Source organism: Orcinus orca, chromosome X (genome assembly GCF_937001465.1).
Source record: "Orcinus orca chromosome X, mOrcOrc1.1, whole genome shotgun sequence".
Classification (NCBI taxonomy): Eukaryota; Metazoa; Chordata; class Mammalia; order Artiodactyla; family Delphinidae; genus Orcinus; species Orcinus orca.
In genome coordinates this window covers 60,879,088-60,893,370 of record NC_064580.1, presented here as the reverse complement: position 1 = coordinate 60,893,370, position 14,283 = coordinate 60,879,088, and the positions used below count along the sequence as shown (strand labels likewise).

General features: G+C 46.3%; 2 protein-coding genes across 2 annotated transcripts; both read right to left on the bottom strand.

Annotated features, from left to right (window-relative positions):
- Positions 1-1,855: 1,855 nt before the first annotated feature.
- LOC101270301 (OTU domain-containing protein 6A) lies at positions 1,856-4,740 on the bottom strand. The gene has a single exon (XM_049704640.1). It carries the CDS (start codon positions 2,729-2,731, stop codon positions 1,856-1,858), a length of 876 nt encoding a protein of 291 aa, XP_049560597.1. The 5' UTR covers positions 2,732-4,740.
- Positions 4,741-8,731: 3,991 nt separating this feature from the next.
- Positions 8,732-13,677, bottom strand: LOC125962987 (OTU domain-containing protein 6A-like). Its single transcript, XM_049704637.1, has one exon. The coding sequence runs from the start codon at positions 11,666-11,668 to the stop codon at positions 10,793-10,795; it is 876 nt and encodes a 291-aa protein (XP_049560594.1). The 5' UTR covers positions 11,669-13,677; the 3' UTR covers positions 8,732-10,792.
- Positions 13,678-14,283: the final 606 nt, after the last annotated feature.

Genomic DNA, 14,283 nt, shown 5'->3' with positions numbered 1-14,283 from the left:
ATCCATCCCTGGGAGATATTCCACTCCAGGCCACCATCAAGACTACAGGCCCATTCCTCCTTCCAAAAGCCTCATCTGTCACTGTGTCCTCCCCCTTCACTCCTGCTCCCTAACCCTCCAGGATTCCTTTGCTGAAGTCGATCCTGGGATACAAACTCTATATGAACTAAGTCAGCTATACAAAAATGGAAAACCGGGTATTTTTTAAACTGCTTTTATTCTTTAAACAAACTACGGTTCCCCTTTTCCCCTTTGTATATTTCATTTTAGAACATTTGGTGTGTACAAAGAATTTTTAAATGAATTTAAGTAATCTCACTGAAATATAGGATCTAAAGGTTAAATTTTTTAAATTGTTTACTGCAAATCATTTCACTTTTACATTTTTTGGCAAATTCAAGATATCAACAAGTCTCAAATATCAACAAAAGTTTATTGCTCACTTTTTTTTTGCTTCATACCAGTTGCAGATATAACAAAATGAATCAACTACTTTAATACTTTTTAAAATCTCTCTTTAAATACTTTTTATCTCTAAGAATTAAGGAAAACGACTAAGTTCAGATCTTTCACATTCATACCAGTTGTAGATAGAACAAAGTGGACCAACTGCTTGAACAACGTTATACCCTTTTATGTCTGAGAATAAAGGAAACTTAGTAGTTGATGTCACCCCTCACAGCAAGTTAAACTACCTATCAGTTTGCCTCTTCTTAGTTCACATCAGTTGCAGATATAATGAAATGAATCAACTACTTGAATAAAGTCATGTCCTTTCTTATATTTAATAAAGGAAATTAAATTGAGATCGTTCACATCTTAGAGCAAGCCTTATCTAGCCTATCAGTTTAGGTAAATGTACTTTCTACATTTAACGCTTACATTTAACTTCTAAAGTTAACAAACATTATTTAGAATTCAGGAAACATCTAAACAACTGTAATTAATTTGCAACCATACAAGGTTTTATGAAAAAACAAAATAAAATACTAGGGCTTCCCTGGTGGCTCAGTGGTTAAGAATCCCGGGGACACAGGTTTGAGCCCTGGTCAGCGAAGACCCCACCCCACATGCCGCGGAGCAACTAAGCCTGTGAGCCACAGCTACTCAGCCTGCGCTCTGGAGCCTGCAAGCCACAACTACTAAGCCCACACACCATAACTACTGGAACCCGCGCGCCTAGAGCCCCCACACTGCAAGGAAGACCCAGTGCAGCCAAAAAAAAAAAAAAAGAAAAAAACTAGAGGAGGTCTTGTTTGTAACTTGAGACGTCTCCTGAGTAGCCCTGTTGAAGTGGAAAGCAAAACCCCCAAACAGCCCACGATACATTTTTTTCCCCAAAGAACTAAGCAAAAGGCATTCCCAAATCATTTCATTCACATCAACTCCAACTTTAAGTAATGAATACATTCACGGGGCAACCGGAAGATTCTGAGCTAAACTGATTTTTTTCCCCAAGTGAAGAACGCATCAAACCAAGTTGCCATTTTTTGAACCCCAAAGTTACTTGCAACGTGACCAGTTCTCTTGGGTGGGGCGCAGAGACCCTTCAGGGCAAGAAAGGTGAGAACTTGGCAAACTCACTCCGCTAGGGTAGGACGGTACAGATCTCTTCCTGGTCACCAGCCTCCGATCCCCCTACCCCGTGAAAGAAGCAACCCAGGGACGATCGAGGAGGATAGAAGAGCGAGGGAGGAAGAAGGGGGGCGGGGGAGGAGAGAGGGGTGAGCTCTAAGTAAAATGAATCAACAAAACCTTGAGAAAACCAAAGGAAAAAAGCGGAGCCTGCTGAGGAGACGCGGCGGCGGCAGATTCGGCTCCAACGGCGGCCGTCACGGCGATGGCGGCAGCGGGCCTAGATGAGACGCCGGGCCACGCTCCCGCCGGAGCCGGTGTCGAGTGGCTTCACCGAGTTGTAGTGCTCTGCGCTGCTGTAAGAGTACTGCTTGCAGACCAGGGTGAGCGGCTTCTTGGTGTACTCCTCTCCGATGACGACGGCGGGCGAGTTGGCCTGGATCACCTCGATGGGGGTCTGCAGGACGTGCGACAGGGCCCTCAGCTCGAGCTGGCTTCCACACGACGCGCTGAACACGATGTCGTCGCAGTAGCTCAAGAAGTCGTCGCGGCTGCAGGCGTCGCCGGTTTCGGGGTTGCTGAAGAAGGGCAGGAAGTCGTCGACATGCTGCCGCATGTACTCGGCGGTGCGCCTCCGCAGGCTCCCCACGGTCACGGAGAACACCAGCTGGTCTTGGATGGCGCGGTACATGCAGTGGTCGTCGGCCGGGATATCCTTCACCTCCAGATGCTTGGCCCGCAGGATGGCGCCGAGCTTCATTTCCTCGTCATGGCGCAAGCTGGCCAGATGCTCCATCTCAGCCTTGTCCATCCAATCCTGGCTTTCTCTATTGAAGGCCTCCTTTCTTTTGTGCTTTCTCTGTGCCCTCCAGAGGTGAGGAGGCTTGTTCTCGAGATCCAGCTTGGCCAGATCTTCAGTGACAGAATCGAGGCTGCTGTTATCAGGGAAACTCTCCTGGAACTTCTCCAGCTCCTGCTGGTGCTTCTGCTCCATCTCGGCCTCGAGGCGAGCCACATCGAGGAGCAACTGCTTTCTTCTCTGCTTGTCGCTCTTGGGGATCGAGCTCTTCATGCCCTGAATGTGGGCCTGCAGCTCTGTCTTCTCGCGGCTGTGGCGTCGTAACATCCGCTGATGCTCACTCTGTGAATCTCCCATGATGTTTAAGGGCGGGCGAGAATCGAAGTTTGGTGGCTGAAGTACCGCTACAGTTCACGTGAACAGTCTGACCACCGAACTGCCTAGAGCTCCTCAGCCTCCCCTGGCGGCTGTACTCTGTTCCCCTCACCCGCCGTTGCCCTCACTCTATTAACGGACCTCTCTGCCATTGGCCGCTGTCTCTCCGCGGCTACGCCTCCTAAACACTCCTGGCACTAGGATTGGCTGTTGGGAGACCCTACCTATGCTCCCATTAGACCACGTGGCAATACGTGCTTCCGGTTTCAGCGGGGTTCCTGCCCCAGATGTAAAATCCCACCTTTGTGCGTTACGTGCAGCAACTGAGCTTGTGGAGGTTTTCGTGGACTCTGAACTGCGTACTTCACTTCCTAGCCTGAACACAATGCAGACACTGGTCCTGCTTGAGAATCACATGACAAATACTGTTACACCAGCTGAATGTGCTCTGACACTGGACTTGTCCTTGTTCCCAGTGTTCAGGAGGTAATGTGGCTCTCTCCAGTTCTTTAGCTGCCTTGACTGATGAACCCTTAATTTTGTGTGTGTGTGTGTGGTACGCGGGCCCCTCACTGTCGTGGCCTCCCCCGTTGCGGAGCACAGGCTCCGGACGTGCAGGCTCAGTGGCAATGGCCCACGGGCCCAGCCGCTCCGCGGCACGTGGGATCTTCCCGGACCGGGGCACGAACCCGTGTCCCCTGCATCGGCAGGCGGACTCTCAACCACTGTGCCACCAGGGAAGCCCTGAACCCTTAATTTTGTGTATCAGAACAAAGATATTTCCTTATGTTCCTGGGAACACAGAATCCTTTCAGTTTAGGCCTCAAATCCACCCTGTCCCATCTCAGTGTGAGAAAGCAACAACCTGAAAGTTCACTACAGCTGAGCAGACTTCGTCTTGTGCCAACAGAATGCACCTACCCTAAACTCCCCTTCTCCTGGGTTCCCAGCTTCCAAAATGGGCTCCCATGAAGCACGGCAGTTGACCTTCATCAAGCCACTTCCTTCTGATTATTTTGAATCTCTAAAAGTTCTAAAAAATAAAATAAAATAAAGTAAAATAAAATCCCTAAGCTCTTTCAAACATGCTCTCATCCTGCCCCACTCTGCTCATCTGTATCCTGAATTCCCAAACAGGAAGGCTCTTGAGACAACCTCCTCCTTGTTACAAAGGAGGAAAGTGGACATTTGTCCAAGGTTTTACATATATCAAAACTTCAGTCGTTTTTATTGCTAAGTAGTATTCCATGATATGGATGTACTGTAGTTCATTTAACCATTCACCTGTTGAAGGACCTCTGGGTTATTTCCAGTTTGGGGTTCTTACAATCCCTGCTATAAACACCCATATACAGGTTTTTTGTGTGAGCGCAGGGCTTCATTTCTCTGGGAAAAAATGCCCAGGAGTGCAATTCCTGGGTCATATTATAAGTGTATGTTTAGTTTTTTAAGAAGCTATTTTCCAGAGTGATTGTACCATTGTGCATTCTCACCAGCAGTGTATGCGGAATCCAGTGTCTCTGCATCCTCACCAGCATTTGGTGTTGTCATAATTTTTTATTTTTAGTCATTCTGATAGATGTGTAGTGACATCTCACTGTGGTTTTAATTTGTGTTTCCCTGGTGGCTAATCATGTTCATCTTTTCATGTGCCCATTTGCCATCTGTGCTGTATCCTCTTGGGTAAAATCTTTACGTCATTTGCCCATTTTATAACTGGACTGTTTTTTACCACTGAGTTTTGAGACTTCTTTCTATATTCTAGATACTTGTTCTTTGTTGGATATGTGCTTTGCAAGTATTTTCTCCCACATTGTAACTTGTCTTTTCATCTCTTGGTGTCTCTCAGAGCAAAAGTTTTAAATTTCGATGAAGTCCAATTTATCCATTTTTTCCTCTCTAAGTCATGGTTTTGGTGTCAAGAACTCTTTGTCTAACTCTAGATACCAAAGAATTTGTCCTTTTTTTTTTTTTACTAAAAGTTTTATAGTTTTGCGTTTTAAGTTGAAACCTGTGATCTGTTTTGTGTTTATTTTCATGTAAAGTTTGAGGCTTAAGCCAAGGTTCATTCTTTTGCCTGTGGTGGTCCAATTCCTCCAGCATCATTTGCTGGAAATGCTATGCTTCCTCCATTGAATTGGTTTCGCATCTTTGTCAAAAATCAGTTAGGCATGTTTGTGTATGTCTATTTCTGGATTCTCTATTCTTTCCCATTGATCAATGTGTCTATCCCTCCTCCAACACCATAGTCTTGATTACTATGGAATAAATCTTGAATATAGGTAGACCCTTTCCTTCAATTTTATTCTTTTCTCAAAATTGTTTTAGCTATTCTAATTCTTTGTCTTTCCATATAAATTTTAGAATAATCTTGTCTATATCGACAAACAAATCTTTCTGGGATTTTCATAGGAATTGTGTTAGAGCCATATATTAATTTGAGGAGAATTGACATCTTTACTACGTTGAGTTTTCCAATCCATGAACACCTGGGTATGTATCTCCATTTATTTAAATTTTCATTGATGTTTTTCATGAATGTTTTATAATTTTCAGCATATATGTCCTGCACATATTTTGTTAGATTTACATTTAAGCATTTCATTCTTTGAGTGATTGTAAATGGTATTGTGTTTTTAATTTTGGTGTTCACATGTGCATTGCTAGCATACAGAAATACAGTTGACTTTTGTATGTTCATCTTGTATTCTATGACCTTGTTCAACTGACTTACTATTTCTAGGTGTTTTATATTTTATTTCTTTTTGGTAGATTCGTTGGAATTTTCTATGTAGAGAATCATGTTGCCTGTGAATAGGGACAGTTTTATTTCATATTTCCAGTCTGTATCCTTTCATTTCCCTTTTTTGCCTTATTGCACTGATTATAACTTCTAGCACTATATTGAATAAGAGTGGTGAGGGCGGGCAGGCTCGCTTTGTTCTGGGTCTTGGGGGAAAGCATTTCATCTTTCAACATTAAGTATGAATTAGCTGCAGGGTTTTTTTGGGTTTTCTTGGTAGATGATCTTTATCAAATTGAGGAAATTCCCCTCTCTATTTTTCTGAGACTTTTTTTTTTGTAATATGAATGGGTATTGAATTTTGTCAAATATTTTTTTCTGTATCAATTGAATTGTTTGTGTGATTTATCTTCTTTAGCTTATTAATATGGTGGATTACGTTGATGTACTGTCAAGTATTGAACCAGTCTTGCATCCCTGAAATTAACCCCATTTGGTCATGGTTTACAATTCTTTATATACGTTGCTCAATTCTATTTGCTAAGATTTTATTAGGGATTTAAAAATCTACCTTCATGAGAGATATTTGCCTGTAGGTTTCTCTTTCAGTACTGTTTTGTTTGGTTTTGATATTAGGGTAATACTAGCTTCATAAAATGAATTTGGAAGTCTTCCTTCCTCTTCTGTTTTTCTAGAAGAGATTATGTAACAGAGTTAATGCTTTCAGTGTTTGGTGGGATTCTTCAGTGAAAACATCTGGGCCAAAAGATTGCTGTTGGGGGAGCATTAAAATTACAAAATTGTTTTCCTTAATAGTTGTGGGGCTAATCGATTTCTCCATCGAACCTGAATGAGATCCTTGCTGGGTAGAATAATCTTGGTTGTTGGTTCTTCCCTTTCATCACTTTATATATGTCATGCCACTCCCTTCTTGCTTATAGAGTTTCTGCTGAGAAATCAGCTGTTAACCTTATGGGAGTTCCCTTGTACGTTATTTGTCGTTTTCTATACCCCCTTGGAGCCAAGCCCCCTTCCCCAGGTAGTCCCATTTCCCCACATTATGCACCCTGCCCCAGCAGATAAGCCCCTCCCCCATCAGAAACCCTTAACCTGCCTGTGCTTCGAAGCCAGCCAGGCCCTCTTCTCAGCCGGGCTCTCTTTGTCCGTTTATACCTGCCTCCCCAGCTACCTATGCCCCCTTCCCCGGCCAAGGCTAGCTCCCCAGCCTGGCTCCCTTCCCCTCCTAGGCAGGCTTCCCCTATACCCACCTAGACCCTCACCCCAGCGGAGTCACATTCCCAGCCAGTATCCTCTTTTGCAGCAACCCCACCCAGGCCCCTGCCCCAGCTTGTTACCCACCCACCCCCGCCAGCCCGTGCCCAGGCTCCCTGATCCAACTTGGTTTTCCTTCCCCAGCCTATGTCCCCTTGCCCGGCCAGGCCCCTTTCCCCAGCCAGAGCCTCTTCCTCAGCCTATGCCTCCTTCTTTGGATTGGCCCCCTTTCTAAACCAGCCATCTTACCAGCCTGTGTCCAACTCTCCAGCCTCTAGCCACTTGTCTGGAAGTTTTCCCACCCTGGGCCACAGCCCAGCCTCTTTACCATCCTATGCTGCCAGCCTCCCCTCCCCAGGCAGGCCTCAACCCCAGCCTGTCTTATTCCCCATGCAGGACCCTTCTGCTCGCAGGCCCCTCACCCAGCCAGGGCCTGTTCCCCGACCTGAGACCCTGTTGACAGCCTCCTTAGCCAGGCTACCCTTCCCCGGGCAAAGCCCCTTTGCAACCCTTTGTTCCCTTGCCCTCACGGGACCCCTTCTCCAGAAAGGGCCTCCTTCTGACAGCCAAGTGCTTGTGCCCAGCCTTTTCCCTCTTCAGCTGGACCACTTTTCCAAGGAGTTCCCCCTTCACTGGCCTTTCATAGCCAGTGCCTCCTTCCCTGGCCACGCATCCTCCTCTCTCAGCTCTCCATCACCGGTAAAGTCTCCTCCCCAACCATGTGATGTTTCCCTGCCGGCACCCCTTCACACACACATGCCCCCAGCTGAGAACTCTTTCCCAGCCAGACTCCTCCCCACAGCCAGGTTCTCTTCACCCAGGGACCTAACAGCCTCTTCCCCAGTCTAAGCTCATTTTCCCAGGCGGGCCTCCTTCCCAGTAAGGTACCTTTCCTCAACCGGTATACCTCTTCCTCAACCAAACCCCTTCCCTAGCTTATTCCCCCTCCTCAGCCAGACCTTCTCCCCATCCCTAGCCTGTGGCCCCAGCTAGGTCCCTTTCCTCAACCATGTGCCCTCCCTCAGCCAGGACACACGCCTTCGTTCCCAGGCAGGATCCCTGCCCTAGCAGGCCCTCTCCACCTGCTAATGCCCCTCTTCCAGCCAGGTCCATCAACCCACCTATTATCCCATGCCCAGCCTATGTCGGTCTCAGCATTCGTACGTCTCCCGCCACCAGGTTCCTTTCCTAGCCTGTGCCTCCCTCCCAGGCCCCATTCCCCTGCCAGAGCCCCTCCCCAGGCAGGCCACCTTTCCCTGCCAGGATATTTTCACCCCCCAATCTCCCCCAGCCCAGCCAGTCTCCCATCCTCAGCTTGTGCCACCCTATCAAGTCTGTGCACCTTTTCCAAGACAGGCCCCTTCCCACATCCAGGCCCCTTCCCCAGCCTCACCCTCTTCCCCAGCTTAAGCCTACTTTCCCAGCCAGATCTCTTTCCCTGCTCAGGTGCCATTCCCCAGGCTTTTCCCCCTTGAACAGTCAAGGATTCCTTTCTCATCCTTTGCCTCCTAACTCAACTAAGCCTCTTTCCCTTGACCAGCCAAGTCCTCCTTCCATAGGCAGCCCTCACTCCATTATCCCCTTCCTAGCCTGGCCTCCTTCTTCACCCTGTGCCCCAGTCCACACAGGTGTCCTTACCTAGCCGTCTCCCCTTCTTCTGCCTGTTCCCCTTTCCCCTGCCACGTCCCATTCATCCCCCTAGATTGACCCCTTCCCCAGTTTTCACCCTTTTTCCCAGCCAGGCCCCCTTCTACAGATTATGCCTCCCTTCCTGGCCTATTCTTCCTTCCCCAGCCAGCATTCTCATCCCTATAAAAGGCTCTCTTCTCACAATGCATCCAAATACCTAGTTTTCTCAGGGACTTCCTCTTCTCGGCCAGCTGGCTATCTGAAAATGTATGTGATGCACACATTTACACAGTGAGCTATCTGGCAGGATTTCTATATTTGTATTTTGAAAACAGATTCCCCCCCCACCCCCTGCCTTCAAGAAAAAAAAAAACAGTGGCACTTCTTTCCCTCCTGCAACTAGCCCTGGACTGGCAAGTTTTTGAAAGTGAGAATTCTTTTTCATGCATAGCAATGAGAACATCCTTAACTGAAGCCATTTCATGATGTTTGCACTGAGTGAAACATCAAGTCAGGATAGCTTCAACTATCTTGTTACTCCCTAAATCCATCCCTGGGAGATATTCCACTCCAGGCCACCATCAAGACTGCAGGCCCATTCCTCCTTCCAAAAGCCTCATCTGTCACTGTGTCCTCCCCCTTCACTCCTGCTCCCTAACCCTCCAGGATTCCTTTGCTGAAGTCGATCCTGGGATACAAACTCTATATGAACTAAGTCAGCTATACAAAAATGGAAAACCGGGTATTTTTTAAACTGCTTTTATTCTTTAAACAAACTACGGTTCCCCTTTTCCCCTTTGTATATTTCATTTTAGAACATTTGGTGTGTACAAAGAATTTTTAAATGAATTTAAGTAATCTCACTGAAATATAGGATCTAAAGGTTAAATTTTTTAAATTGTTTACTGCAAATCATTTCACTTTTACATTTTTTGGCAAATTCAAGATATCAACAAGTCTCAAATATCAACAAAAGTTTATTGCTCACTTTTTTTTTGCTTCATACCAGTTGCAGATATAACAAAATGAATCAACTACTTTAATACTTTTTAAAATCTCTCTTTAAATACTTTTTATCTCTAAGAATTAAGGAAAACGACTAAGTTCAGATCTTTCACATTCATACCAGTTGTAGATAGAACAAAGTGGACCAACTGCTTGAACAACGTTATACCCTTTTATGTCTGAGAATAAAGGAAACTTAGTAGTTGATGTCACCCCTCACAGCAAGTTAAACTACCTATCAGTTTGCCTCTTCTTAGTTCACATCAGTTGCAGATATAATGAAATGAATCAACTACTTGAATAAAGTCATGTCCTTTCTTATATTTAATAAAGGAAATTAAATTGAGATCGTTCACATCTTAGAGCAAGCCTTATCTAGCCTATCAGTTTAGGTAAATGTACTTTCTACATTTAACGCTTACATTTAACTTCTAAAGTTAACAAACATTATTTAGAATTCAGGAAACATCTAAACAACTGTAATTAATTTGCAACCATACAAGGTTTTATGAAAAAACAAAATAAAATACTAGGGCTTCCCTGGTGGCTCAGTGGTTAAGAATCCCGGGGACACAGGTTTGAGCCCTGGTCAGCGAAGACCCCACCCCACATGCCGCGGAGCAACTAAGCCTGTGAGCCACAGCTACTCAGCCTGCGCTCTGGAGCCTGCAAGCCACAACTACTAAGCCCACACACCATAACTACTGGAACCCGCGCGCCTAGAGCCCCCACACTGCAAGGAAGACCCAGTGCAGCCAAAAAAAAAAAAAAGAAAAAAACTAGAGGAGGTCTTGTTTGTAACTTGAGACGTCTCCTGAGTAGCCCTGTTGAAGTGGAAAGCAAAACCCCCAAACAGCCCACGATACATTTTTTTCCCCAAAGAACTAAGCAAAAGGCATTCCCAAATCATTTCATTCACATCAACTCCAACTTTAAGTAATGAATACATTCACGGGGCAACCGGAAGATTCTGAGCTAAACTGATTTTTTTCCCCAAGTGAAGAACGCATCAAACCAAGTTGCCATTTTTTGAACCCCAAAGTTACTTGCAACGTGACCAGTTCTCTTGGGTGGGGCGCAGAGACCCTTCAGGGCAAGAAAGGTGAGAACTTGGCAAACTCACTCCGCTAGGGTAGGACGGTACAGATCTCTTCCTGGTCACCAGCCTCCGATCCCCCTACCCCGTGAAAGAAGCAACCCAGGGACGATCGAGGAGGATAGAAGAGCGAGGGAGGAAGAAGGGGGGCGGGGGAGGAGAGAGGGGTGAGCTCTAAGTAAAATGAATCAACAAAACCTTGAGAAAACCGAAGGAAAAAAGCGGAGCCTGCTGAGGAGACGCGGCGGCGGCAGATTCGGCTCCAACGGCGGCCGTCACGGCGATGGCGGCAGCGGGCCTAGATGAGACGCCGGGCCACGCTCCCGCCGGAGCCGGTGTCGAGTGGCTTCACCGAGTTGTAGTGCTCTGCGCTGCTGTAAGAGTACTGCTTGCAGACCAGGGTGAGCGGCTTCTTGGTGTACTCCTCTCCGATGACGACGGCGGGCGAGTTGGCCTGGATCACCTCGATGGGGGTCTGCAGGACGTGCGACAGGGCCCTCAGCTCGAGCTGGCTTCCACACGACGCGCTGAACACGATGTCGTCGCAGTAGCTCAAGAAGTCGTCGCGGCTGCAGGCGTCGCCGGTTTCGGGGTTGCTGAAGAAGGGCAGGAAGTCGTCGACATGCTGCCGCATGTACTCGGCGGTGCGCCTCCGCAGGCTCCCCACGGTCACGGAGAACACCAGCTGGTCTTGGATGGCGCGGTACATGCAGTGGTCGTCGGCCGGGATATCCTTCACCTCCAGATGCTTGGCCCGCAGGATGGCGCCGAGCTTCATTTCCTCGTCATGGCGCAAGCTGGCCAGATGCTCCATCTCAGCCTTGTCCATCCAATCCTGGCTTTCTCTATTGAAGGCCTCCTTTCTTTTGTGCTTTCTCTGTGCCCTCCAGAGGTGAGGAGGCTTGTTCTCGAGATCCAGCTTGGCCAGATCTTCAGTGACAGAATCGAGGCTGCTGTTATCAGGGAAACTCTCCTGGAACTTCTCCAGCTCCTGCTGGTGCTTCTGCTCCATCTCGGCCTCGAGGCGAGCCACATCGAGGAGCAACTGCTTTCTTCTCTGCTTGTCGCTCTTGGGGATCGAGCTCTTCATGCCCTGAATGTGGGCCTGCAGCTCTGTCTTCTCGCGGCTGTGGCGTCGTAACATCCGCTGATGCTCACTCTGTGAATCTCCCATGATGTTTAAGGGCGGGCGAGAATCGAAGTTTGGTGGCTGAAGTACCGCTACAGTTCACGTGAACAGTCTGACCACCGAACTGCCTAGAGCTCCTCAGCCTCCCCTGGCGGCTGTACTCTGTTCCCCTCACCCGCCGTTGCCCTCACTCTATTAACGGACCTCTCTGCCATTGGCCGCTGTCTCTCCGCGGCTACGCCTCCTAAACACTCCTGGCACTAGGATTGGCTGTTGGGAGACCCTACCTATGCTCCCATTAGACCACGTGGCAATACGTGCTTCCGGTTTCAGCGGGGTTCCTGCCCCAGATGTAAAATCCCACCTTTGTGCGTTACGTGCAGCAACTGAGCTTGTGGAGGTTTTCGTGGACTCTGAACTGCGTACTTCACTTCCTAGCCTGAACACAATGCAGACACTGGTCCTGCTTGAGAATCACATGACAAATACTGTTACACCAGCTGAATGTGCTCTGACACTGGACTTGTCCTTGTTCCCAGTGTTCAGGAGGTAATGTGGCTCTCTCCAGTTCTTTAGCTGCCTTGACTGATGAACCCTTAATTTTGTGTGTGTGTGTGTGGTACGCGGGCCCCTCACTGTCGTGGCCTCCCCCGTTGCGGAGCACAGGCTCCGGACGTGCAGGCTCAGTGGCAATGGCCCACGGGCCCAGCCGCTCCGCGGCACGTGGGATCTTCCCGGACCGGGGCACGAACCCGTGTCCCCTGCATCGGCAGGCGGACTCTCAACCACTGTGCCACCAGGGAAGCCCTGAACCCTTAATTTTGTGTATCAGAACAAAGATATTTCCTTATGTTCCTGGGAACACAGAATCCTTTCAGTTTAGGCCTCAAATCCACCCTGTCCCATCTCAGTGTGAGAAAGCAACAACCTGAAAGTTCACTACAGCTGAGCAGACTTCGTCTTGTGCCAACAGAATGCACCTACCCTAAACTCCCCTTCTCCTGGGTTCCCAGCTTCCAAAATGGGCTCCCATGAAGCACGGCAGTTGACCTTCATCAAGCCACTTCCTTCTGATTATTTTGAATCTCTAAAAGTTCTAAAAAATAAAATAAAATAAAGTAAAATAAAATCCCTAAGCTCTTTCAAACATGCTCTCATCCTGCCCCACTCTGCTCATCTGTATCCTGAATTCCCAAACAGGAAGGCTCTTGAGACAACCTCCTCCTTGTTACAAAGGAGGAAAGTGGACATTTGTCCAAGGTTTTACATATATCAAAACTTCAGTCGTTTTTATTGCTAAGTAGTATTCCATGATATGGATGTACTGTAGTTCATTTAACCATTCACCTGTTGAAGGACCTCTGGGTTATTTCCAGTTTGGGGTTCTTACAATCCCTGCTATAAACACCCATATACAGGTTTTTTGTGTGAGCGCAGGGCTTCATTTCTCTGGGAAAAAATGCCCAGGAGTGCAATTCCTGGGTCATATTATAAGTGTATGTTTAGTTTTTTAAGAAGCTATTTTCCAGAGTGATTGTACCATTGTGCATTCTCACCAGCAGTGTATGCGGAATCCAGTGTCTCTGCATCCTCACCAGCATTTGGTGTTGTCATAATTTTTTATTTTTAGTCATTCTGATAGATGTGTAGTGACATCTCACTGTGGTTTTAATTTGTGTTTCCCTGGTGGCTAATCATGTTCATCTTTTCATGTGCCCATTTGCCATCTGTGCTGTATCCTCTTGGGTAAAATCTTTACGTCATTTGCCCATTTTATAACTGGACTGTTTTTTACCACTGAGTTTTGAGACTTCTTTCTATATTCTAGATACTTGTTCTTTGTTGGATATGTGCTTTGCAAGTATTTTCTCCCACATTGTAACTTGTCTTTTCATCTCTTGGTGTCTCTCAGAGCAAAAGTTTTAAATTTCGATGAAGTCCAATTTATCCATTTTTTCCTCTCTAAGTCATGGTTTTGGTGTCAAGAACTCTTTGTCTAACTCTAGATACCAAAGAATTTGTCCTTTTTTTTTTTTTACTAAAAGTTTTATAGTTTTGCGTTTTAAGTTGAAACCTGTGATCTGTTTTGTGTTTATTTTCATGTAAAGTTTGAGGCTTAAGCCAAGGTTCATTCTTTTGCCTGTGGTGGTCCAATTCCTCCAGCATCATTTGCTGGAAATGCTATGCTTCCTCCATTGAATTGGTTTCGCATCTTTGTCAAAAATCAGTTAGGCATGTTTGTGTATGTCTATTTCTGGATTCTCTATTCTTTCCCATTGATCAATGTGTCTATCCCTCCTCCAACACCATAGTCTTGATTACTATGGAATAAATCTTGAATATAGGTAGACCCTTTCCTTCAATTTTATTCTTTTCTCAAAATTGTTTTAGCTATTCTAATTCTTTGTCTTTCCATATAAATTTTAGAATAATCTTGTCTATATCGACAAACAAATCTTTCTGGGATTTTCATAGGAATTGTGTTAGAGCCATATATTAATTTGAGGAGAATTGACATCTTTACTACGTTGAGTTTTCCAATCCATGAACACCTGGGTATGTATCTCCATTTATTTAAATTTTCATTGATGTTTTTCATGAATGTTTTATAATTTTCAGCATATATGTCCTGCACATATTTTGTTAGATTTACATTTAAG

What these genes read in the sequence shown, in the direction of transcription:
- LOC101270301 (XM_049704640.1), bottom strand. Translation starts at nt 2,731, where the DNA reads ATGGGAGATTCACAGAGTGAGCATCAGCGGATGTTACGACGCCACAGC.
- LOC125962987 (XM_049704637.1), bottom strand. Translation starts at nt 11,668, where the DNA reads ATGGGAGATTCACAGAGTGAGCATCAGCGGATGTTACGACGCCACAGC.